The 25863-nt window shown below is 38.4% G+C and overlaps 1 protein-coding gene across 3 annotated transcripts; it reads left to right on the top strand.

Moving 5' to 3' along the window:
- Window positions 1-1243: 1243 nt before the first annotated feature.
- On the top strand, window positions 1244-25372 carry LOC136863929 (mitochondrial import inner membrane translocase subunit Tim17-B). Of its 3 annotated transcripts, XM_067140377.2 has the most exons (3): window positions 1266-1376; window positions 8849-8950; window positions 24237-25372. In XM_067140377.2, the coding sequence occupies exon 3, from the start codon at window positions 24259-24261 to the stop codon at window positions 24757-24759; it is 501 nt and encodes a 166-aa protein (XP_066996478.1). In that variant the 5' UTR covers window positions 1266-1376; window positions 8849-8950; window positions 24237-24258; the 3' UTR covers window positions 24760-25372. The 3 variants fall into 3 exon arrangements, with proteins under 3 accessions (XP_066996472.1, XP_066996478.1, XP_066996482.1); XM_067140371.2 differs by lacking the exon at window positions 8849-8950 and having other exon boundaries at window positions 1244-1376; XM_067140381.2 differs by lacking the exons at window positions 1266-1376; window positions 8849-8950 and adding an exon at window positions 2624-2745.
- The last annotated feature ends 491 nt before the right edge of the window (window positions 25373-25863 follow it).

Raw genomic sequence — 25863 nt, 5'->3', positions numbered from 1 at the left:
TTAACATGTTTCTTTCCTCTCTTTCAGGCCTATATATTCCTATAATTCCTACCTCCTTCATATTATCACAAACTAATTTTATCCCTAATATTTCATCCCTTTCATCGGCAAACCATTCATGTGAACATTAAGTTTCCTTCACCAGAATAAACACCCCCCTCCCATTTTATCTCCTCGATCTCTACGATAGACTGTATACCCTTCTGGAAAAACTTATCTATTACCCATCCCTTCTATCAACCAAGATTCCACTCATATCATCACATCAGTCGGATAAGATTCCATCAATATACCGAATTTTAATTGCGTATTTACCGGTACTACATTCTGGCAGTTTACCAAGAGCAACCTATGTAATATTCTCCATACCTCTAAATTACGATAAATCGCAATCAATGTCAATATATTTTCCATAGAGGAGTATGCATTTCCACGGGAAAAACTTAGGTCGCCAGCGCCACGTGTTGAGCTATGAAACTAAGAAGCGTTTCTCGTGGTCAGTCGAGATTTCTTCTGACGACGCAGAGCACAGTTTTCTGCGAGACGTTAAGAATTTCACCTTATTTTGTTGACACGGCACAAGCCCAAAAGTCTTTACAGCATCATGTACTCCGTTTACAGTGAGTGGACTCGATTGTCAAGGCCGGTAAGAAGCTAGCTAGAGTTACGCATCAAGTCGGGCGTGTTCAAGTCGTCACACTCTAATGGAACAATAATTTATAATTTCAAGGTTAACACCAGAATTCAAAAGTATTGTAATAAATTCTGTTATGTATCCAAATGCTATGGATAATAATAGTAATTACTATTACTTCTCACAGTCGTCCTGGTGCTATCTTTGCTCAAAAATGACAAATCGAGGAATCGGTTACTCGATCGATATGTTTTTAACTATAGTATGTCACTCAACCTTTCTTTCTGGCGTTCTTACTCTAACAACTCTTTTTAGTTCTATTACGTGTAATCGAGTAATTCATATTTTAATTATAAACACTAAAAAAGTAGCGTTTATTCGTTAATTAATACAGTATGCATTATTATTGACTTTTTCCATGGAGAAAACATTGCGTTCAGCTGGTGTAGTTTGAAATTTATGCTAGAATGCCTTTCCGTCTGCTATGAAAGGCAGGAAAATGGGAATAAAGATTGTTGCGTAGACAATGATATGTATTTTTTAATTTCATGCGACAAATTGCAAGACTCCTTTCGGTAATGTACTCCTTACTATCCTTAATTCTCCATGCTCGATACTCCTTGATCTTACACTTCGTCTCAAGCATGGAATCGAGATAGTTTATATTGTTACTCAACACATTTCCACCTGAAAGTTATATTTCCATCGCACTTTTCGATTACATTTTTGTGTCACGGAATATGTGAGTAAATTCTATTTTCTTGTGAAGACATGTCTTCATGTTACCGGTTACTGTTTCATTTAGGAACATCGCCATGGTGGGATGTTTAGCAAGTGTCAGTTTTTCAGTTTCGATTGAATGATGCAATAGTCTCCACGGTAGGGAAATGTATTCATTTCTTAACCGCATCCTAATATGTTATTAGTGTTCTTTTACTACTCCCTCAAATGTTTTCTTTTCAAACCTAACCTCTACTGCTTGTTACAGTTATTTGGGGATGCAGGTTAACTTAATGCTGCGTAGGTTTCACTTATACCATTTGTGGATCGAGCAAAATATCAATATCAGTAAAACTCTTGAACGGTGGGTGCCACCGGCATGTCCACTATAGATGACATATGAACGCATGTAAACACTTGAACGAATTATACGGTACCGGTAACCTCTTCATCGAGCGAATGGTGTCTGAATGAATCCCCTTTATGCTGAACAAGAAACAAACTAAGGCGATCAATAATTACAATTCCAAAACGAATCCCCTTTTGCTGAAAGGAAACCATTAATTTGAAAATTCACATGAATTCAGCATTATAGTTTTGAAGACTTTGTTATCCATCGTTCATCACACTGAATTAGCATCAATCGTCCGAGAATTTTGGTCTGTTTCCCCAGTACAGATTAGGAGGAAGTATTTTCTATCACTATTATTAAAGTGTTTATGGGACTTCACCTATATTCCCATTTCAGTATTTTCTTGAATAAGTGTCATCCCTTAGGCTGTATTCATGTTTTCCAAAGTTAATCATGTTTCTGTATAATAAATTCAGGACGACGTTTACACTTTAAGTAATGAAATCAGGACATCAGTCAAGCAAAGAGTGGACATTTATAGAGAAAAAGAATATATATGCCTAGGTACTAATTTTTGTATAATACATTTGTATATAACCATGTGTTTGAACACACCTAGTGGATCATTCCTCACTCAGCATTCATCACTCGTACCTCTTCACGCAGAAAGCGAACAGGTACAGAACAGACCCGTACCTTTAATTATGGCCTTTCGTGCCAGCACATCACTCTTAACTCCTCCCTCAAGAATGAGGTTGGTTTGATTCTTGAGTGGTGTGCTTAAGTGCTGTTATGTGATTGGTTGGCTCAAGGCTGTGGCCACCTACTCTCAGTGCTATTCACTGCAATGCCTATTCAGTGTAGGGCCTATATTGTTGTTTGGTTATGTGTTCTGTAAAAACATGTATGATTTAAAGGATAAACTTATTGAAGTTGTTTGGCACAGTACACCAATATGGGATAAATGACATAAATCATCACAACCAGTATGTGCTGAAAAATTTATGGAACAGCTTTGGAAAGGAGATGGGTATGTCTGGTAAGTTGACATATAAATTCTCATTCATTTAATTTGATTCAGTATTCATAGTTTGTCTTTTAGTGCCAGGAGTGTCCGAGGACATGTTTAGCTCGTCTGGTGCAGGTCTTTCTATTTGATACCCACAGACAACCTGTGTGTCTGGATGTGGGATGTTTATGATAATGAGGTAGGGAGAGGGTGATACCCGGTGTTGGCACGTAGCCTAGTGTTGAATAACACCAAGGGTTCTGCTCAAGATTTAACGTCCCTATCTGATGGATGAGTCACCATGAACAGTGTCATATGCCCTCGCTCCATATGAACACTGCGGAGAGGTTTGGAATTGAATCCAGCCTTTTGGTATGCAATGTAGTGATTAGAAATTGTATACCACCGCTTCTCCTCCTGAAGAGTAAGTTTTCACTGTTTCAGACTTTGATGGGCGGCCCTTTCGACGCTTGAAAGTGAATGTTTTGAAGTTGGTTTCTTCATACCCAGTCTTATCTGAACCGATGGTTCATCCTTCGTGTAATGAAACCACACCGTTTGTCGGAAAGGCAAAGAAGTATTATCTCCCTCAGCTGTAAAATTAGCCTTCTTTGGGTTGAAATCAATGAAGTCGTTCTGCACAAATGCAGAAACATTGTAGGGTGCTGGATTTTTGCGTGCATTTCTTATCTGTTGAACCCACCCTTCTGGAGTGTGTACTGGGAATTTTTTTGCAGACATGAATATGTTTGGTGGATGGAGTCATATTCCATCAAACTATGCCCCAATTAAAATAAATAAGAGCAATTTGCTGAACTTCTGGGCGTTATTGTACTGCTTCTATACATATACACACAAAATTACTGTTCTTTTTCTGTCCTCCACAGCTGTCTGACATCATACCCAAATTAAACATTCCACTGAGGCGTCTCCTATATTGTAAACTGTTAAATTATAAACAGCCCGCTTCCATACATAGAAAAAAGGGCCTTGAGCTGCTTTGGGGGTACTCAGCACAGCTCGCAAATCAAATTGAAATGCCAACATTGTCTTGTCACTCTTTGATTTCTCTTTAATAATATATTTCAAATTTCAGACTGCTTCTCTCCTCTCCACATGTTCCTTGTATGATTCTTTCTCATCTTCAGTTAATTCGGCTGTTTTCCTTTTATCATCATATTTTGAACAAGTTTTGCAGTGATCCTTCCTAGGAACATGGAAGGCAATTTTGTATTCACGGAAAATTCTTCTGTACTTTTTAAATTTTGCACGTCTTCTTTCTGATTCAGTGCATCTCTCTTTGTGTAGGTCATACATTTTTGTAATGTTCAGGTTAGGTTCTAGAAATCTATACTCACTTTTCTTCCGACAGTAGTGTGATTCTACATTCGGGAAAGACAGTATGTGTTCCCTGATGAATGATACGTCTTCCATCTTAAGTTTGTTCTTTGGTTCGTGTTTCCCTCGCATCTCAGGAAGTAAAATTCCTTGTTCATTGACTTTACATAGTACTCCCCTGACTAAGCCTTCAGAAATGTTTAGAACATCCAGGAAAAACTCGTGGCACACAGTAACTTTCGCTCCTTCCTTGGTGAGAGTGTAAGTTTTGGAGAAATGATGTCTTGAAGGTCCATCAGTTGTTTCCCTTTTTTTGACTGGTCAGTGATATGACGAATGGTAAATTGGCTTTGTTCAAAAAGTGTGGGCAGGATCCGGAAATGTTTGTAAATTATTTCTCTTTCTTCTTCTGAAAAATTACTCAAACAGGTATGATTGTCTTTGTGTATACACCTCGGAATTTTGGTAGGCCTTGGCGCTACTTGTTTTCCTTTCAGTGTTTCATAACTTTCTCCCTTGAGACGACTTTTCTTTTGAATATTTCTCTTCCACTTGTCTGGATCGGATGTCTTAAGGCCCGCTCCCACCTAGTGGAATGGAATGGAATGGAATGGAATCGAACCGAACAGAATTTGTTTTTAACATGTGTTTAAATGGGAGATAGAGATGGCGATCGCCACGAGTCGAATCGAACCGAACGGAACAGGATTCTCTGCCAAGAATATTTTTCGACTAGCGGAGTGGAATCGAACAGAATTATCAAGATTCGTGCAACTTCGTAGATAGTCGGGTCGCGTAGATGTGAGTTTTAATTCGGGAGATAGTGGGTTCGAAACCTACTGTCGGTAGCCCTGAAGATGGTTTTCCGTGGTTTCCCCATTTTTCACACCAGGCAAATGCTCGGCCTGTACTTGAATTAACGCCACGGTCCTAGCCCTTCCCTATCCTATCGTCGCCATAAGACCTATCTGTGTTGGTGCGACGTAAAGCAAATTGTAAAAAAATAATGTTGAGGCTACCTCGATTAATGATTTCATCCTGCCACAGGACACAATCTGCTGCATTAAAGTTGTTTTAAAAATGATCACGGACTCCCATTGCATCTGAGGTAGCATTTCCTCCTGCAAATTGGATTTCTTCTGTTAAATCCTACTATCTGAAATAGTTGTTGAAATTGCAATAGAGTAACTGTGAAGTAGGCCTACCGTAGAGACTTAGCTTCATCGCGCAATAAACATTCAAATAAGTTTGAATACTCTTCTTTCGGCTCTCGTTAATTTCATGCACCTAGAAACTTCTCCGATCTCTCGTAATTTTCTGCCTCCTCACACCTTCTATCAGACTGTCCATTGCAAGCCTGAAGTTTCCCGTAGAATCCCGTTCGATTCTGTTCCGCTAGATGTGAGCGGTCAAGGGGAAATTTCGGCTGTTCGATTCGATTCTACTAGGTGGGAGCGAGCCTTTAGGTTTCTTCAGTGGTGACTGTTGAGAACTTTCTCTGAATAGAGCTGTGCCAGAGGTAGGATCGGTCTCCTCTCCACAGTCATTGTGGGTACTGGATGAGGTGAAATCCCATGACTTTGAGCAATGAAAATATTTTCAGTACAGACAGGTTCTTTGTCATTACCTAACAATAGAAAATATGGGTAATACCAAGACACACAAAAATCAAACCAAAAAGTCAGTTAAATTTGGTTGTGCGTGTAACAGTAATTTTCACTAGAGTGGCTCAAGTGGCCAGAAATGAATAGAAATTGGCTTTAATATTTTATATACATGCATATTAATAAAGCATAAATAAATTGGAAAAACACAATTTATAAAATGGTTTCTTAAAACGGGAAGGTTACCCATTTATTTCATTAAGAGAAACAATATATCTAGGCCTACTTGCCTACAATAAAAAACGGCATAGGACTGACTAGTAAGGACATTGCGGTTGCAGATTCATTAAAGTCAAAGAAATATTAATGTTTATTTATTCCACCTATTCAATACATAAAGTGATTTTAAAAATTATAGGGACATGTTTCGCCCTTAAATAGGGCATCTTCAGCCTAAATCTCAATCTGAAAGATAAAAAATCAGGATCCTGATTGTTCTTAATTTTTTTTATTTTTTTTTATTACAAATGAATGCGAGGATGATGTAGGAAATAGTTAAGATATTCTTAAAAATAAAGTCTTAATAAAGTCTTACAAACAAATAGACGTAATTTATACACTTTCTTGAATGTCCTTGTCTAAAAATGTGGTAACAAGTTGCATATTGGTAGTTGTATAAGAACGCAAATTGCTACGTTGAATCTTGGAAATCGGCGCCCTATGTTGGTTGAGGGCGTCAGAGAAAAGTTTGTATCCTAAACAGTTTAAACGTCAGAATAATGATGAAGGATGTTGCTCATTACTTCAAGTGGAGTTTGAATACATTTTAAAGCTAGTAATGAGACGTTTCTGTCGCTCACTCAAATTATGCTGTAGGGGCGAGGGAAATGCTTGATACTTTAAGTGGGGTTTATAATAACATATAAAGTGGATAGATTGTTGTAAATCTCGTGTGAAGAGATAAATCTGTAGTCTTCTTAAAGCATGAGTGAAGAAGAGTGCTCAGTGGTAAGCAGCTGTGTTAAATATCTTGTATAGAGTCGAAAGGGAAATTTGGTTTGAAGTCTGTAACAATGGGAGATTTACGTATTAAGGAATGATTTTGGAGGAAAGGAGAGTTCAAAGAAAAAATCGATGTGTGAAAATTCACTTGCCTCTTTAATTATGTTAAATTGATTAACGTAAAGTTGAGTTGGAGAAAAAACATTGTGTGTAATTTCATTTATTTTCGATTGTAATAGTGTTAAATAGTTGCTATGGTAGCGTTGAAATGACTGATACTTGTGCTACTGGTGTTACAACGATGTGAGATTAAAGGAGGAGAGGGTCTAAGCGGGGTGCTAAGTTTATATGCTATTGGCCGCGGCGGGCAGCGAGAAATGAGTTCAATTCTCAGAACGAAAACAAAGAGAAACACTACCGAATGCTTCAAGTGGGGTTCAAATAAATATTAGAGCCAGCTTGTAGTCAATTCTTTGTGAGGAGATAATTCTTCCGCCCTCTCAAACTACGTTGCAGGTGCAAGGGAAAAGCCTGACAGTAAGCTGCCCTAATAATAAAGTTCTGCAAGAACTCAGTCGATTCCACTAAAGGGTTGAGGGTGTAAGAAATCAAATTATAGCTTTAATAGTTTGACAAAGAAAAGATTTTTTTATCATTCCAAGTGGGGTTAAAAAAATATATATATGTATAATTCTGTAATCTTCTTAAAGCATGTATAAAAGAGGAAGGGTGCTTGATGGCAAGTAGTAGTGTTTATAAGTAGCCACAACAGTATAGTTCTATGGGAACACAGTCAATTCTACTAAAAGGCATTCTGTAAAGGATTGAGGGTGTAAGAATTCAAACTAGAGCTTAAACAGCTTGAACCTTAGAATAATGATGAAGGAAAGATCTTCTGATTATTCCAAATGGGGTTTAAAATAACATTTAAAGTTGCTAGTTTGTTGCCGATCTCGTGTGAAGAGATAAGTCTAGTCCTTTCAAAGCATGTACGAGTGAGGAAGAGTGCTCGATGGTAAGTAGCTGTGTTAATATTTTCTGAGAGGTGTGACTGTGGTTTTTTGTAGAGAGAGTTGAAATAGGAAAGGTGGTTTGAAGTCTGCAATAAGAGGAGAATTATGTATTAAGTTTATGAAATTAAAGGAGAGATTAAAAAAAAAAATTTACTCCTATAGTGTTAATCAGTAGTTTGATACCTGATACTTGTGCTTCTGGTGTTATAACGGTGTGAGATTATGGGAGGTGAATGTGGTGGAGGTGGGGGATTAGGCGGGGCGTTAAGTTTATGTGTTATTGGTAGTGGTGGGTCCTGGAAGATGATAATTTAAGGTTATTTAGAATGTTGTATTTATTTAAATTTAGTGATTGCAGTAATTTTAGTAATATTTCATATAATGGGTTTTTTACTTCAGCTATTATCATTGATGTTTAGATTTTTGTTATAGTATTGGTCTAAAAATATATAGATGTTTTCTAATTCATTCATCAATTTTCCTTTGCATACTTTTTTAATAATGTGAGGTCTTGATTTATAGTTGTGAAATGATGTCCTGTTTCTTTCATATGGGAACTCATAGCTGAAAATTTGTTGTGTTTGATGGCATTAAAATGTTCCAAGTACCTAGTTTGAAAGCTTCGGCCTGTTTGACCAATGTATGAGGCGCCACATTGTGTGCATGCGAGTCTGTATATGCAGATTTATTTCCGTGAAAGTCTGACGCCTGGCCAGCATAGGGATCCTTATCTGAGTCATCTCCAAATAGAGGTAAAAGTTTGTCACCTTCATAATTCTCATTATTTGTTCTACGAGGTATATCCGTCACCAGATGCTCATTGTTGTAACTTCCATGCTCCTGAAATATTTATATACATGCATTTTTAATTTTACAGTTTCTGACAGCATCTGATGTAGGATAGAAATACATTGTTTTGGAAGTTGGATCTTTGTAACAGAGCTAAGAAATTAAATAAACAAATATAATTATAGAAACTTGCCAGAACTTGGACATCGGCTACTTTCTGGTGGCTGAACGTAATCATTTGATGCGTTACTACTGCAGAAGGTATTTGATGGATTTTCACATAAAGCAAGTTGTAGAAGTGTTTGTTCCCTCTTGTTTGAGAACCTATCCATGTGTGGAATGTCTATCTTTCATCACGCAACTGTCTGTCACCGCTCCGTGTTACAGACTGTCTCGTTGAGGGTGGCGGCAGGAAGTAGTAGGTGGTTTTAGTCTCCTACCAAGTCCACAGTGCTGCTACAAAGGATCACTGTCCTAATCTATACTCTGGTGAGGGCTTGCTAAATTCAAGTGAACAAAGCAGCAATGTTAAGTCTGGAACTAGTAATCAAACATTCTACTATGTGAAACACAAACGCTTTTAATTCTAAATAAACTGTATATAATTGTATATAACTTAAACTTTGTAGCAATCCTCACGCATGCAGAAATAAAACGCGGGAAGCAGCATATTGTTGCACAGCACACCTGGCACTTTCGTTAGTTTGCCGCAGTGAATGTTCCAAACCTCAACTTTGGTGACTACGGCAAACTAACAGCAGTGCAGATCCGCTACTTCTGCATAGTGGAAAATACTAACAACGCAGATTAGTGAATTCAACACAGTTGATTGCAGCTATATGGAATAAGATACAGATACAATACTTTACCAGAGGGTAGATCATATACCAATAGTGAAATTTAGACCTTAAATGCAGATTCGCTATTTTTTCACTTTCACTGCTTTGCCAGAGCAGGGACGATATGATCCCTCACCAGGAGAGTCCATCTGTTTCTCATGTCTGTTGTGATATGTGGAATAATTCTTCCTCCCCTACCGTGCATTGGTTTGTAAGTCCCAAAGAGGAGGAGGTTAAATCATTATTTTAATAGAGCATAATGTCACAACAGTTTGTTTGTTTCCAGAAGTTCATTATCACTACAGCTAATGTATACAAAAAGTACAAATACCAAGGAAGTTGGCCTTGTGGTTAGGGTCGTGTAGCTATGAGCTTTCATGATTTTATCAAGAAAAGGTCCCCAAGAGGGACGAAACATGTTCCTTTAACTTTATTTTAAATAATAAACTTTTTAAATATTAGAAAGGTGAGCTTTTTGTTGGTAAAATCATAAAACTGCTCAAAGTTGATACTACAGGCTAAATATGATTTATATTACATGCAATAGTTGCGAGCTACCATTCAGGATTGTATGTTTGAATCCCACCGTCGGCAACCCTGACATTGTTTTCATTGGTTTCCCATTTTCACATCAGGCATATGATGTTGTGCCTTAATTAAGGCCATGACCACTTCCTTCCCACCCTTACGTTGCCAAAAGCCTTCAGTGTTTTAGTGCGACATTTAACCACTAGCAAAAATAAATAAACCTACAAGTATTTGCATACAACGAAAGCCTAAATTTGAAGAATACAATACTCTTGTGAATGCTGTACAACCGTAAGTGAATGGAAATTTTTTCCTCATTAATCAAGGAAGACCAAGGGTCCCCCACCCAGTATGTGCACCTCTAAATAACGAGTGAAGAGGACTGCTATGAGTGCTGAGTGAAGAGTATTCTACCTGTGAAAGTTCATACTCGTAAGGTAACTTACTTATTGAGGTACTATTCTTTGACTTTGGTTATTGGTATTTTCTGAATGAGTATTCCTTTGGACCAGTAGTGGCCAGGCGGTGTCCTCCCTAAAGAACCAAGTGAGTTCTTTTTATTTCTCTCGATATTTGATGTCAAAAACTGGACTAGAATAACGCTAAGAAAATCACATTTCATCATAAAACTGTAAATTTTCATCGATAAGCAAGACTGTTAGGCAATATCAGAATTAGGCGAGTGACTTATAGTGCTCAGTTCGCTGGCTCGAGCTTCCATCCGAGGATATAACGGGATATAGTGGTGGTGAGGGGGGAGAGATCTAAGGGGGAAGTAAGCCGATGGACAGTTTTAGAGGGACGAAGGGTGCGGGAAGAGGCTTCAAACTCGGCAGAGTCCGTAGGAGTAAAGGCATCTTCACAAACCCCTCTACAAGCGTGCGCCAGCCATGACTGCATATAATGACATTAAATAATAATGCATGAGCTTGTTTGCCCTATTTTTAATTATATTTGAAGACAAAAAATAATAACGAATGATAAACCAGAAATGTCGATTCAGATTGCGATGGTGAAGTAACACAGGCTTGTGGCTTGCATCCCGCGTTTCTTTTTAATTCTCATACTTATTCTAACAATGCTTACATCTTAGGGTAATTAATTATTCCTGCTTTTGAAAATGAATTCTGTGGATGCTGTTTTCAAGAGCGGACGTCTTTCTTTTGACAGTAGATTAGAACTGAAAAGGCTAGGACCTCCGAAACCTGATTAAAATACTACACAGGTTCGGAATCCTTGTAAAAGTAAATCGCACATCGTACAAGCATGCAGACTGGTTGTGTGGATGTGAGATAAGAAATGCCTTCTTCTGCTACACAGGTTTGGCTATGAATTCTCGTGATCTCGTGAGGACATTAACTGGTGTTACAGACCTAAAACTCTTGAATGAGTTGAAAAACATAGTGAAAAGCATATAAACAATACTGTTCAGTTTGTGATGCTTGGTAAGGGAGACATCAGGTGCCAGTTAGATAGTGCGTATAGGTTGAAAATTAAACACTTCAATGAGGACATGTCGAAAACCATTACATACTCAGTAAACTGATCGACTGCATCAAGTTTGATAGAAAATCTGAGTTCGCACTGTGAGGATACAGTGAAACCAATTCATCCGATAATCCTGGAATTTTTCGTGGGTTGGCTAATGTAATGGTCGAGCTAGACTCTACTTTAAAGGGGCACATTGAAAAAAGTTAACAGTCATGTTTTCCTGGGACTATCTAGAACTATACAGAACAATCTATTCCGCGCACTTTCAGCTGATACGTGACGAGATTTCTCTGAGACAACCAGAATAACCATTACAGTCATCCAAAATCTTTACCTAGTTCATTTTTGGAGACAAAAAGCAGTTCTTACGCATCCTGTCCTAAAATTCCATCTAGTTGCAGAAATTTTCGGGACTTGTTTCTAAACGATCTCGTTAGTACGGCTGTCCGTTTGGAAGATTTGGAGAAAAAGGTGTAAAATCCTTCTATATTGCTGTTTTAAAAACCTTTCAGTTGCTTGTTGGGTTGCACAGTGCTCGATAATCCAGTTTGATGGGCGTAACAATAAACAACATGCACATTTTTGTACACGGCTTTCCTTCTCACCTGTACAACTGTGTGTTATCCGCTTATCATGTTCGAACCATCATAGCTCTGAGCTATTACTTTTCCAGGAGACTTGTTTACCTCCACTTAATCTAGTTCGACAAATAAAGCTTGACTAATTCCATATATACGTTATTTTCACATCAGATCCTCAGTGGTGGTATTATTTAAATGTCATCATAACTGTATATCCAAATGGCAAAATCAGCTGATAAGGGCAGCCTTAAGATCTCGATTTGCTCTTCTCTTTTCTGTCAAATTTGTCAAGAAAGAGGTGTGAAAAAGTACCCCTCCCTGAGCTAACAGTCTACCGGCCGCCACTGCTTAGGACATCGTTTTTATTACATAACATTTTATACCACAATCAACACATGTGATCAATGTTGATCTTATTAAAATTGATTTAAGAGGAATTTTGTCATTTGTCCATGAACTATTCATAAGCGAAAACGCTCATTCAGTTGGGGCATTGGCTCCAGGTAAAGATAGAAGAAATTCGGCCAGTTTAGGAATAAGTTTATTTGAATTTGGCCCATTATTGTCATTAAGGTGGAATTCTTTCTAACCAACATTTGTGATTTTACATACTGCTTATGTCAATGAAGGCGCAGCTTTTTGCATGAAAACGTAGGTATTTTTTTGTTTCCTTCCAGCAGGGTATCCCTTGAAGTGTAACCTAACTAAAATCTTTCATATTTTCAAAGGGTACAATCCAGTTGCTTAAATATTTCACTGCAATGTAGGTGTGTTAGGTCAGGATCAATATCGTTGGCAAAACAAGTAGTAGAGTAAGGCCCATATAAATCTGGCCCCACGATGTAGAGGGCAATGTGTCTGCCTGTCACGCGGCGGCCCCGGGTTCTATTCCTGGCCAGGTCAGGGGCTTTTAATTGTAATGATTAATATCCCTGGCCTGGGGACTGGGTATTTGTGATGTCCTTAATCTTCCTTTCCTCACACACAACATTCCACACTACCGCCATTCCAATTACACGCAGGTTCATACAATATGGTGCCAGTAGGGGCAAAAGATCCACATGGGTCGACACCCCCAACAAATAGCACTTTTTAAAAAAAAGGCCCATATAAACCAACGTCAGTTACTTTTACTGTTATCTTAGATTTCCAAAACTCTGATAATGTCATCATCTCAGACAATGCTCCCTTCTGTATTCACCACAGAATTTATTTTCTCGGCTTACCAAAACTAAGTTTTCGTTTCAATCTGAGTTTGAACCACACATTTTTCATACCGACGTACAGAAAACAAATTACTACATGCTGCCGCCACTATCGAAATGTAAACAAGTTTTTGATTCCATTCAGGGTTTGCAAATCATTTGCATAAATTATGCCCACTACTCAGCAGAAACTAAGAAAGAGGCCTAATATGACTTTCCAATAGACTCAATTTTTATTGAACTTGGTGGCAGAAGCATTAACAAGGGGAATAAGAAGAAAAATTATAGTCTGCACATTGTAAATCACTCAAAACATAAGGCAGTATTCGTTAATTGTTCATTAAAGTCACCCAGTCATGTACCGTACAAGATACAAGCTTGATATAAGCATTTGGGCTTATGCCGTGTCAAGAAAATAAGGTGAAATTCTTTACGTTTTGCAGAGAACTATGCTCTGCATCATCAGAAGAAATCTCTACTGTCCTCGAGAAAGGCTTCTTACAATGAGCTTCGAATTCAGACGTTACCCAGTAGAAGTAGAAATGGTACATTCATTCGTCACCAGATGGCTCCTCGGACGCGGTACAGTGCTAGTGTTTGAGGCGGAAGCTGACGGAACCATCAGAATCAGTCTAAGAGGGTCACATAACATAACAGGCATACACACATATGAAGGTATGACATTGACACAAGTCTGGAATGAAACATCTGGTGATGAGAAGCGTACGAATTTGGAAAACACCGAAATGAAATAACAATAGTGAAGGGACAGGGAAGGGAACTACCTATGTAAAACCTTTATGGCTGGCAACCAGGTATTACTTAATTGATAGCCAGTGTCCCTGTTGAAATTGTTGGTATTTCTACATACTTCCACAGCTTCCCGTATAATCCTGGACCTGTAGTGTCTTGTATGAGTAAGAGCTCGAGCATCTTGGAACATGGCATCATGACCCAACGACAGAGCGTGCTCAGCTATTGCTGATTTGTCTGGCTGGTTGAGACGAATACTCCAAACGCCAGGAGATTATATCAACATGCTAGCAAGGCTCTTGTGATCGAGAGAGTGCATTACACTCGTAAGGAACTGGACTCAGTCTCCCAAGAGTTGTTTCGTTTACACCTGCTGTTAAGCAACACTCTCTCGCAGGAATTGTGGTTGTCTTGCGATTGCATTACTGCTATAGGAGGCTAAGCATTTGTACACGGGGGACGCTGTGCCACCTAGATTATATGAACTTCCTAAGATCCATAAAAAAGATGTTCCCCTTAGACCTTTTGTTAGTGCAACAGGTTCTCCTACGTATGCTCTGGCTAAATACCTTAGCAGATTGCTTCAGATACACATAGGGCATACTGAATCATATGTCAGGGACTCTTGGTATTTCGTCAACAAGCTGTCAACCATAATCCTTCAACCTAATGCATATTTGTTGAGTTTCGATGTGGAGTCCTTGTTAACTATAGTGCCGATTGACTCGGTCATGTCTCACCTGTTCTCTGAGGACATTACTAAGCTATTTTACCACTGCATAACTTCCAGCTAATTCTTGTGGGGTAGGAATTTTTATGAACAGACAAGCAGCTATGCGAAGTCCACTTTCATCCGTAGTGGCTTATTTCTTTATGGAGCATTTTGAATAGGAGGCCTTTGCTTCGGCGTCCTTCAAACCTATGATATGGTGGAGGTTTGTTGATGATACATTTGTGGTCTGGACAGAAGGTCCTGAGAAACTTGATCTATTTTGAAACCACCTAAATAGGCAACATCCTTCAATTAAATTCACTATGGAGATGGAGTCGGACGGATGCCTTCCTTTCTTGGATGTTCTAGTAAGAAAGAAACCGAACGGCTCCTTGGGACATACGTCTATCATAAGCCTACCCACACAAATCGCTATCTTCATGCAGATTCTCACCACCATCCAGCACAAAAACAAGGCATTCTCATGACACTCACCAACAGGGCGAGACGAATTTGTGAGCCATCAAACATCCAGGTGGAGATGGATACACTCAAAGTCACGTTCAAGTGTAATGGCTACAGCGTTTTTGCAGATTCATAGAGCCCTGCATCCCAGAGAAACGACCCAGCAAAGCTCACAGAAGGAAGAAGTGAAGGGAACTGCCTACCTATTTTACATTCATAACACCACAGATCGAATTGCCAAGGTCCTCTGCAAACACAATATAAAAACTGTGTTTGACACCGTCACTAAAATTTTTCACAGTCTGGGTAAAACCAAGGACAGATTGTCCCCACTTGTACATCCTGGGGTATACGAAATTCCCTGTACTTGAGGTAAGGTATGCATTGGTCAAACATGCCGGTCCATTGGTACTCATATCAAGGAACATGAATGTAATATTCGTCTCAACCAGCCAGATAAATCAGCAATAGCTGAGCACGCTCTATCGTCGGATCATGATGTCATGTTCCAAGATGCTCGAGTTCTTACTTGCACAAGACACTACAGGTCCAGGATTATACGGGAAGCTGTGGAAATACGTAGAAATCCTAACAATTTCAACAGAGACAATGGCTATCAATTAAGTAATACCTGGTTGCCAGCCATTAAGAACTTACGTAGGTAGTTCCCCTCCCTGTCCCTTCACTATTGTTATTTCGTTTCGGTGTTTTCCAAATTTGTACGTTCCTCATCGCCAAATGTTTCATTCCAGACTTGTGTCAATGTCATACCTTCATATGTGCGTACGCCTGTTATGTTATGTGACCTCTCAGACTGATTCTGATGGTTCCGTCAGCTTCCGCTATGAACGCTAGCGCTGTACCGCATCCGATGAGCCATCTGGTGACGAATGAACGTACCTTTTCCACTTCTATTGGGTAACATCTAAATGCAAAGCTCATTGTTTTAGAAGCCTTTCTCGAGGACCGTCGAGATTTTCTTCTGATGGCGCAGAACATAGTTCTCTGCAAAACGTAAAGAATTTCACCTTATTTTCTTGACACGGCATAAATCCAAAAGCCTGTATCATGTCTATAAGTACAGGCCGTGAAAGCATCAATGGCAAGATATAAGCTATAATCGAGAATTCATCTTAGTTGCACCTAGTTTATGGGTTGGGAATTCCAGGTTATGCGTCTTAAAATCAGAGTCGTCGTAGTCCTGGAAATATGTTGCACGTTCTTTTATCCATCTAGGACGTTTATTAATTGCATAATTTTGATCATATTACTCGTCGCTGTGATTTTATCTTTCAATTAAATATTCTCACCGTCTACAAGCTGTCACCTTGGAAGGCTATTATCTTAGATTTCCCATTTTAAACAGAGATAATACCCGTTATCCGAGATAATGTGGTTGGTGAATACAAACTTAACTGTTATCTCGGTTTATGTAGCTTTAAACTAGGATAAAAACTTTTACTCACACTGATGAATACGGGCGTAAGAGAGAAAGAAACCCCGTGGTGGAATGAAACTGTCTGAACAACAATAAAGCAGAGGAATGAAGTGAGGAAACTAAGAGAATGTCAGAAAGGTGTGGCAAGGAATGAAGAGAAGTTAAACAACTCAGTCAGTTATACCGGGACCTGAAACTTAAAGTGAAAAGTATCATCTCTAATGTAAAGGAGAAAACCTGGACTGAATTTCCACAGAAACTAGAAAAGGACAGCAAGAACAAGAAGAAGCTGTTATATCAAGTGTTGAGAAGCAAGAAAATAAATTATGAAGACATAAAGGCCCTTGAGAAATAATATGGAAACATCACTTGGAAGGACTAAGAGATGAGATGGGACATTATTTTCAAAAATTATGTAATAGTGAAAATTTAAATATCAAACAACAGGAGACCATGCCAAAAGAAAATATAATGTGGATGAAAGCAGAAAATGCCAAGGCAACAGGTATAGATTAGGTAAGCGCTCACATGATCAAGACTGCTGGAATGCGAGGATTGCAGTGGTTGTTTAGAGTCCTAAATACCATTTGGAAAGAAGAAAGCGCACAAGTTCGAGAAACCTGGAGGTCACAGCCATGATTGGACCTGCCGAATGGCATAACAGCCTATGATGATAACTTTGATAGGAAAGTCTAATTTTGCTCTAAGTCTGTTTCATAGACGCTACTTTCTCCAGAGTCAACTTTGGGTTAAGTACAGTTTGCAAAGTCGAGATTTTATTAACTGTATTTGAGGTTGGCAATGATAATGCCTGTAATAATAATAATAATAATAGAAAACAAAAGAAGAGAAGCTTCCGTCATGCACTTTTAGTTTTTTCTGATCAGGCCTAGCATATCTTAATTTTTATTTTTATCAACCATTGAAGAAATGAAAAAGATTTTCAGTTTGCGAAAACATGACAAACTGACAAATAGAGGCCTTCTCCTGGCAATCAGTACAGATACCCTTCCAATTATTCTGCTGACGCTTGGCCATTGACATCGCCAGATGTTTCCTTCCAGGCTTGTGTCAATGTCATACCTTCATATGTGCGTACACCTGTTATGTTATGTGACCCTCTCAGTCTGATTCTTATGGTTCCGTCAGCTTCCGCTTCAACGCTAGTGCTGTACTACATCCGGGGAGCCATCTGGTGATGAATGAACGTACCATTTCCACATTTGAGTAACCTCTACATTCAAACCTCATTGTTTTAGAAGCCTTTCTCGTAGACATTCTAGATTTTCTTCTGATGACGCAGAGCAAAATTCTCTGCGAAACGTAAAGAATTTTGATCGAAATAGACTTTCAACCTATTAGGTCGTGTTACGTACACTCAGTACGTGTTGAAGAGATGTTAGGTACAGAACAAAAATGGCCAACTGGACACCAGTGGGATCCGAAGCCTTATTTTCTTGACACGGCATAAGCCCAAAAGCCTATATCATGTCTATAGACTGCACAGCTAGTTCCTAAGGTTATTTTCAAGCCTTCCATATGGTTACACCACTATCACACCTTTCATCACGTAGTTCAAGGATCAGGATAACAGATGGTTTTCAAATCTAAAAATAAATACTTCTCTCTCACATTTCCTGCTTTTTTTTCCTTCATAGCATAAAATGTTGTCATGTGACTTAAGGTATGGTTTCTTGGAGACCGTCACATATTCAAAATCTTCCACAAACTGGATTATATTTAGAATGTCCGCTATTGTATTATCTTCTACAGGCGACTTTGTGAAGTCAAGGTATGGACCATCGGAGACCTTGAAGCAAAGTCTCAGCCAAAGTCTACTTAACGCAAAGTTTCCACTATGAATGGGAAAATGGTTACTTTGGTGTATACAAAGTTGACTTTGTCTCAGTTTTGTTCTTGAATACAACCCTTAATTTATTTTCCTGGTTATTGAGAAGTCTTACGACAGTATACAGAGACAAAATATATTGCCGACAGTGGGGTTCAAACCCAATATCTCCCGGATGCAAGCTCACAGCTCTACGGCCAACTCACCCAGTTGGTTTTTTCACTCAGACAAGATGGCGTACATCGAAATTTAAGACATTGGAACAACAGAGTTAGTTCATCTCTTCCATTTGGAGTTCCAGTGGTATGGTATGAGCAATAAAAGCATTATAATGACTGTTATTTTTTCCCTTCTAAAATATCTGGCTTCAATAAGAAAAACAAGTTGGCCATTATATACCCAAACATTCAGCTGTAAGGCCTGTGCCACATGGACCAGATATTGCTATTCCAACATCTTCTAACTTTACAAAGGTAAAAAATTGAGTTTATCCTCCTATTCAATACATCATATATTCCATCATTAGATGGAGTAATTCATTTAAATTCAGCTTGGAGGGGTTGAAATAATTTACATAATACAAGCTAAAAAATGCCAGAAAACATAATGAAGGAACAAATGAAAAAACAAAAGAGAGACATGACAGAAACAAAATTGGCAACAATGTACAATATTTACATCATGTGGGGGGGGGGGGGAAATCTCACTGCGATAAAATACAGTGAAAACGGGTTAATACAAAACATAATCGAAACTTAAAACTGTGTTAACCTAAGAAGAAAAGAAATGAAAACAAATTATACAGATGAAAATGAACAATAAGTGCACATAGTGAGGTTGCAGACCTCCTAGTTTGCAAAATATTGGTTTTATAACAATTCAAAACTGGATGAAATCACTGTGTCCAAAATTCAGGCCAAAAGTCTATCTTTGTGGAAACACTTTCACATCGAATGGCTAGGAGAGGAGCAGGAGTAGAAAGGTTTGAGAAACCAAGCCTGAGATAATGTGTAGGCGAAATGCCTGTGACAAGTGATGGAAAAACGCCGATGAAATTTAAAACATTAGAACAGCAGCATTCTGAATGTCTTCTCAATCTAGCAGTCCCATTCTTGATTATTGTTTCATAATGTTGGCTGGTTGGTTTGCCTTATTATAAAAGATCAGAAGGGCCGCGACATAAAATTGAGATACATGGCAAACTGTAAGTGACCTAGTGGAAACTGTCAATGAAGTTCCAATGGTGCTTAGAAGGTGGTTGTCCTCTCAAATGGCCTGGCCTTCTCAAAATAACGGTCTCGTTCACACGATCAAGTTTATTGTTGGCTCGGCTGTGTTTGTGAGGATGGAAGGATGCTGCTGTTATAAAGTTCCTTCCTTTTCTTCCTTTCCCCAAATCACCACATCATCTGCAAATACCAAAGCATTCACGTCATCACTACTGATACTCTGTTTTACGATGTATAGAATAAACAGGAAGATACCTATTGCCTGGAAAGAATCATACAAATGCACAAGAAATGAGACAAACATACTAAATAACTATAAAATAGGCATCTCCCTACTCCATGTGAATTGGGTGTGCGGTTAGGGTCGCAGAGCTGTGAGCTTGCATTTGAGAGATACAGTACCTAACAAAAGTTTGAGACCACCCTCATGGTTGATCTACTTTTTTTAAAGCAACAAAGTAATAGGACTATTTTTAAAATAAAATAGCTTTCATAGTATGTCTAGCACTATCGTCTAATGCTACTGAAAGTTTTTTTTAGATATTTAAGGTTAGTGACCACATTGTTTTACTTTTCCTTGAACCATGTAAATGGACTAAAAATTATGAAATCATGTTTTAAACAAATTAATTTTTTTATTCAATTACTCATTGAAAATTACTTTTATTCTACATATAACGCTACAGTTTAATGCTCCTTATAATTTTCAACATGTATTTGAGGTTGAAGAACACTTTTACCAAAAATTTTGAATTTTGGGTTAGAATTTTCAAGTCATCTGGTAACAAAAATTTAAATTTAAAAAATCATTCTTATTATACACTAATTTTCGTCTTAATAATCAATAGGACCTCCTTTATTTTTCAAACACATTTTCACACGTTTTCGCATGCTCTGGATTAATTTTAGGCATTCCTGGGGCGTAATTTCGTTCCAAACCTCGGAAATCTTCTCACGAAGTTCCTGGACACTCCTTGGTTTCCTTGCAGTTACACAAAGTCCTATGATGCTCCAGAGGTTTTCAATTGGATTTAAGTCTGGACTTCTGGCTGGCCAATCCAACAATGTGATGCCTTTTCTTTCAAACCACTCCATTGTTGTGGCTGATTTGTGGCATGGAGCGTTATCTTGCTGATAAACTAAATATCCACCGTGAAGTTTCTGGGCGGATGGCAGCATGTTTTCTTGCATGGTTTCAATGTACTGTTCTGAATTCATTGTTCCATTGATGAATCTTAATACTCCGGTACCTTGTGCAGACATGCAACCCCAGATCATGACTGAACCCCCACCTCCCTGAACAGCTGGCACCATGCATTGTGGGAGAAATTTCTCCGTTGCCGTCCTCCGAACCTGCACTTTTCTGGAACGGTACAGTTGGAATCGCGATTCATCACTGAACAGAACATTGCCCCAATGTTCCATGTACCAATTTTTCTTTATTCTGCACCATTTTCTTCTGTTCATCTTGTGTGCATTGTTCAACAATGGTTTCTTTAGTGGAACGTAGGATTTCAGTCCTTTTTCCCTTAGGTGGCATGAAATGGTCATTACTGAAACGTTCTTATTTGTAGAATCTTCAAATTCCCGCTTAAGTGAAGATAAAGACAACTTCCGGTTCATCTTCGAAGCTTTGCAAATGATTCTGTCCTCACGCACAGTGTTACTCGAGGTCGGCTACTGCGTAGTTTGTCAGCCACTGCACCTCCCTCTTCAATTTTTTTTATTGTGTTCGTTACAGAAGTCTGACTTACACCCAAATCTAATGAGATTGTTCTATGTGACTTTCCGCATCTTTTCATTCCAATTATTTGTCACTTCAATGTCTGTGACACAGTTTTTTCCCCAATTTTCACAGTTTGCAAAATACCCACTACCTGCTCTTGTCACTTGTATCAAGAAACTGGTTTCCTATTCAAGGTCGGGGTCGTAGCAGGTTTTGTTGTTACATCCCATCTGTTAAGGAGAACATGAACTAACTCCTAATGCAAGTTCGGTCTAGTTGGCTCAATCAGCTATCTCGCTATTGTTATTTAACCAAATGCCAGAATTTATTAACTTTTTAAATGTTCACTTAAAGTACAAAAAAATTATAAAACGACAGGAACATGTTTGAGATCTCTTTTTCTTGTGTCAATATGATCCTACACCCCACACAATACTGAAAAAAAAGTACTAATAACATAAACAAGACGGTTTAGTGTTAATAAATTTTTCCATAATTAAAAGTGCAGGATTTTTGTCAGTTACATCAAAGTAATAAAAAATCATAACTAATAAAATAAAAATCATATCACAATTCTAAGGACATATTTAGATGTATAAGTGTCTAAACTATGCACAGAATATTCACCAAAAGATTACTAACAAAATTATAAGACCAGGAAATTATTATATGAAATGCACAAGAAATGAGACAAACATACTAAATAACTATAAAATAGGCATCTCCCTACTCCATGTGAATTGGGTGTGCGATTAGGGTCGCAGAGCTGTGAGCTTGCATTTGAGAGATACAGTACCTAACAAAAGTTTGAGACCACCCTCATGGTTGATCTACTTTTGTTAGGTACTGTAGTAGGTTCAAACCCCACTGTCGGCTGCCCTGAAGATGGTTTTCCGTGATTTCCCATTTTCACACCAGGCAAATGCTGGGGCTGTACCTCCGTTAAGGTTACGGCTGCTTCCTTCCCACTTCTAGCCCTTTCCTATTTCATAGTCACCATAAAACCTATCTGTGTCAGCACGACTTGAAGCAAATTGTAAAATAAAATAAGACATCTCCTTACTGAACATCACATACAAGATACTCTCAAGACTATTGCTGAACAGGGTGGTAGAACACTTAGAGTTGAGCATAAGAGAATACATGAGCAGTTTCAGGAAAGGGAGGGACTGAGCAAAACAGGTTTTGGGGCTCAGGAGTGTAATGGGGTTCAGAAAAGGGGGAAACACAATAGTGTACTTAACAAAAGCCTATGATTCAATAGACAGTACCGGCTGTGCTACACAACAGGGAATTGGATACTACAGCACACATAAATTTGTGAAGGAAATGGTGTAATCCACAACTGCTAGGGTCAGGTACCAGAGTATGCTGTTAGACAGCTTTGAAATAAGAACAGTTGTCTAACACTGGGATGGGCTACACCAATGCTGTTTCAACCTAGTTATGGATAAGGTGGTGGAACATTGGAGACGGTTAACAGTGCTATGGGGATTAAAGGTTTAAAAATTGGGTACAAGATCAAGCACATTATCACAGAGGACTGCTTGACCTTCACAAATAAAATGACGTTATTATACAAGAATGAAGAGGATGCGAAGACAGCTCTAGCAAACCTAACCAAGATTGCAGCGAAGGTTGACCTGAAGATACAATACAATAAGAATTGAATGCAGAAACTGGTTGGAAGACAGTAGGCCAGGTAATAGAGAAAGTTGACAACTTCTAGCACCTGGGTGAGAACCATAACCATTAAACTACAGCAGACAGAGCACAACTATTACAGAAACTTTAATACATGGCCAAGACAGTTTATGGGAAGAAGATCCTATCAAGGAACGCCAAATTGCGATACTATTCAGCGATCATCAGGAATGCCACATTGTTCACAACAGTGATGCTAACACTGGGCAAAAGAGCTTGTATACTGTTGGAGAAGGAGGAAAGAAATATCATGAGAGGCATATGGGGTCCCAAAAAAAGAGGTAAATTTAGGGTACATACATCAAGACCAATTTTGAGGCTGACGAGGAAGGCGAGAGACGATAACATGTTGTCCAAGAAGATCTGTAATACAACATTCTTAATTTGGAAATAATTGGATGAAGGAGGATGGGAAGACAATTGTCGTAATAGAAAAATTCCACAGACAACAGTACAGGGTACGTCCAGCTACAAGAGAGTGGTGAAAGGTCACAAATGGATGAACACCAAGAGCAAGATTCAGATCATGAAAGCAGAGAGACAGGAGGAGCGATAGAATGAAAAGGTGTTGGGAAGAACAGAGGCACGCTGAACACGTCACTTGTGATCTTGAAGGGCTGTGACAAATCCAATAATAATAATTAATATTTTGTAAAATTACAACCCAAAAATATTGCAATTTAGAATTCAATGATGTACGATAGGAGAAACAAACTACCTTGCTCCTCATCCTGCCTAGTACGCCTCATTTGGGTTCTGCCATTGGTTTTTGAGGTTTCCCTATAACTGCATAGCCTTTAGTGGTGCTATTGGAGGATCCAACCAGCCTCTGGGCTGATGACCTAACAACAGATGATAGGAGAGATTTCTGTTGTAAATTTATTACCATATTGTTCATTTATATTCCCCATCAAATTACGTGTTATAGTGAGTTCAACTGTTTTATTAGTGACACCGGACTGAAAGCTTCCTCTGTCTCTTTTTTATTTTTTTAAGTTGTGAATGCACTGCTCTTTCTGGGCCTGCTGATGATGCAATGGCATTCAAAAATTTAGAAATTACTTTTCTTTCCTCTTGTTGTTCACTATGCTTGATGGTCATTAAAAAATCAAATTGTGATTTAAATCATGATTAAGCCCTTGTATTTGTTTTCTTTTTATGTCATTGCTTTGCAATATAGAAGTTAAACTGTTTACCATAGTCATTGTATGACATTCTTAATGAAAATCTAAATAATGTGTATATTTTTTTTCAGATTATAAACTACTTTTCGTATAATGGAGGAATATGCACGGGAACCATGTCCTTGGAGAATTGTCGACGACTGCGGTGGAGCATTCACGATGGGTTGCATTGGTGGAGCAGTATTCCAGAGTATCAAAGGATTTAGGAATGCGCCAAGTGGGATTAACCGACGGTTACTGGGAAGTTTGGCTGCAATCAAACAACGGTCTCCCATCATAGCTGGAAATTTTGCAGTTTGGGGTGGAATGTTCTCGACCATCGACTGTACACTTGTTCATTTTCGTAGAAAAGAAGATCCTTGGAATTCTATTATCAGTGGAGCTGCCACTGGTGGAATTTTAGCTGCAAGAAATGGTCTTCCAGCTATGGCTGGAAGTGCAATCATAGGTGGTGTCCTGTTGGCCCTTATTGAAGGTGTTGGTATATTATTTACACGGCTTTCTGCAGATCACTTTAAGCCTGCAAATCCACTGACAGAAGATCCAAGTCAGTTAGGACCTCCCCCTCCTGGATTTGGACAATCGTATCAGTAGGAATTTCAAAATTGTGTGAAGAAACTGTGACTAAATTGGCAAACTGTATATATGAATTAGATATTTTAGACCATTGAATCTGTACCTTATGAATTTTGGTTTCATGTAGTTTAGGCATCACTGTTCCCCATTTCTATAGACTATAGAGTAGAACAGTGCTTGTCTTGAACCTGAAATAGACTGCAAGTTTATGTTCAGGAAATGTTAAGAACTCTTTTCCTCATGAGGCACCATATTGTTTATTGAGTGTACAGTGGAAGGTACAAGTTTAGAATGTTATTTTCAATGCATAACATTGTTATTCATATATGAGATGTGTTGAGATAGCAATGCTATTAGAATGAATATAATTCCCCACAACATATACGGTATGATTTTCTCTTCCTGTAGATAATTCATTTCACGATTTATATATCCCACCCCAACCTAAAAAAGCAGAAAACTTCGTGTTTTCACAAAAAGAACTCTGTTGTTTAAGATGGTGAAACAATATTTCTTGCAAAACACTTTTACTTTCAAAACATTCTGAATACATTCATACTTAAATGTATTTTGATTCAAAAAAAAGTATATTTATTAAAGTGAAAGAAGTAGAGTATGGTATATTGTATGATTACCAAAATAATTGATTTTAATTGCTGCTTTAGTGTTTTTACCTGATTAGAGGTATTGTCTCCCTAGACCATCATAACATCCATGTGTTTTGGGTATGTTCCTGATCAGCCCCAGATGTCCTCTTGTGGTGTGTTCCCCCAATTTTGCTGTAATGCCACCCAGAGTTCTGGCAGATTAGTGAGAACTCTGTGTCAAATGCAAAGCCCAATCACTTCTGCACATACTTGAATGTGGTCGGTCATTTTGCTTGCCTGTCCAGGCTAGGAATGTTGACTTCCTACAAATAGTTTGTGATACATACAGCAGTATGGTTTAGTAAGGAATTTTTATTCAAAGATAGTGCAATTGGCACTACATTATTTGAATGGATGAAAAACCATAACGGTATAAGTGACATTTTTTAAAAATTGAGTTAAGTGCAGGGTGTAACTCCGGGAGGATGTATCCTTTCACCAGCAAAGAGATACAAGTGATAGCGATAATATTTGC

This window comes from Anabrus simplex, chromosome 1, assembly GCF_040414725.1.
Source record: "Anabrus simplex isolate iqAnaSimp1 chromosome 1, ASM4041472v1, whole genome shotgun sequence".
Classification (NCBI taxonomy): Eukaryota; Metazoa; Arthropoda; class Insecta; order Orthoptera; family Tettigoniidae; genus Anabrus; species Anabrus simplex.
Note: the sequence above shows the minus strand (reverse complement) of the source record. Positions and strands in the feature narration are given on the sequence as shown.

Coding starts and splice junctions, on each gene's coding strand:
- LOC136863929 (XM_067140371.2), top strand. CDS start 24,259: ATGGAGGAATATGCACGGGAACCATGTCCTTGGAGAATTGTCGACGAC.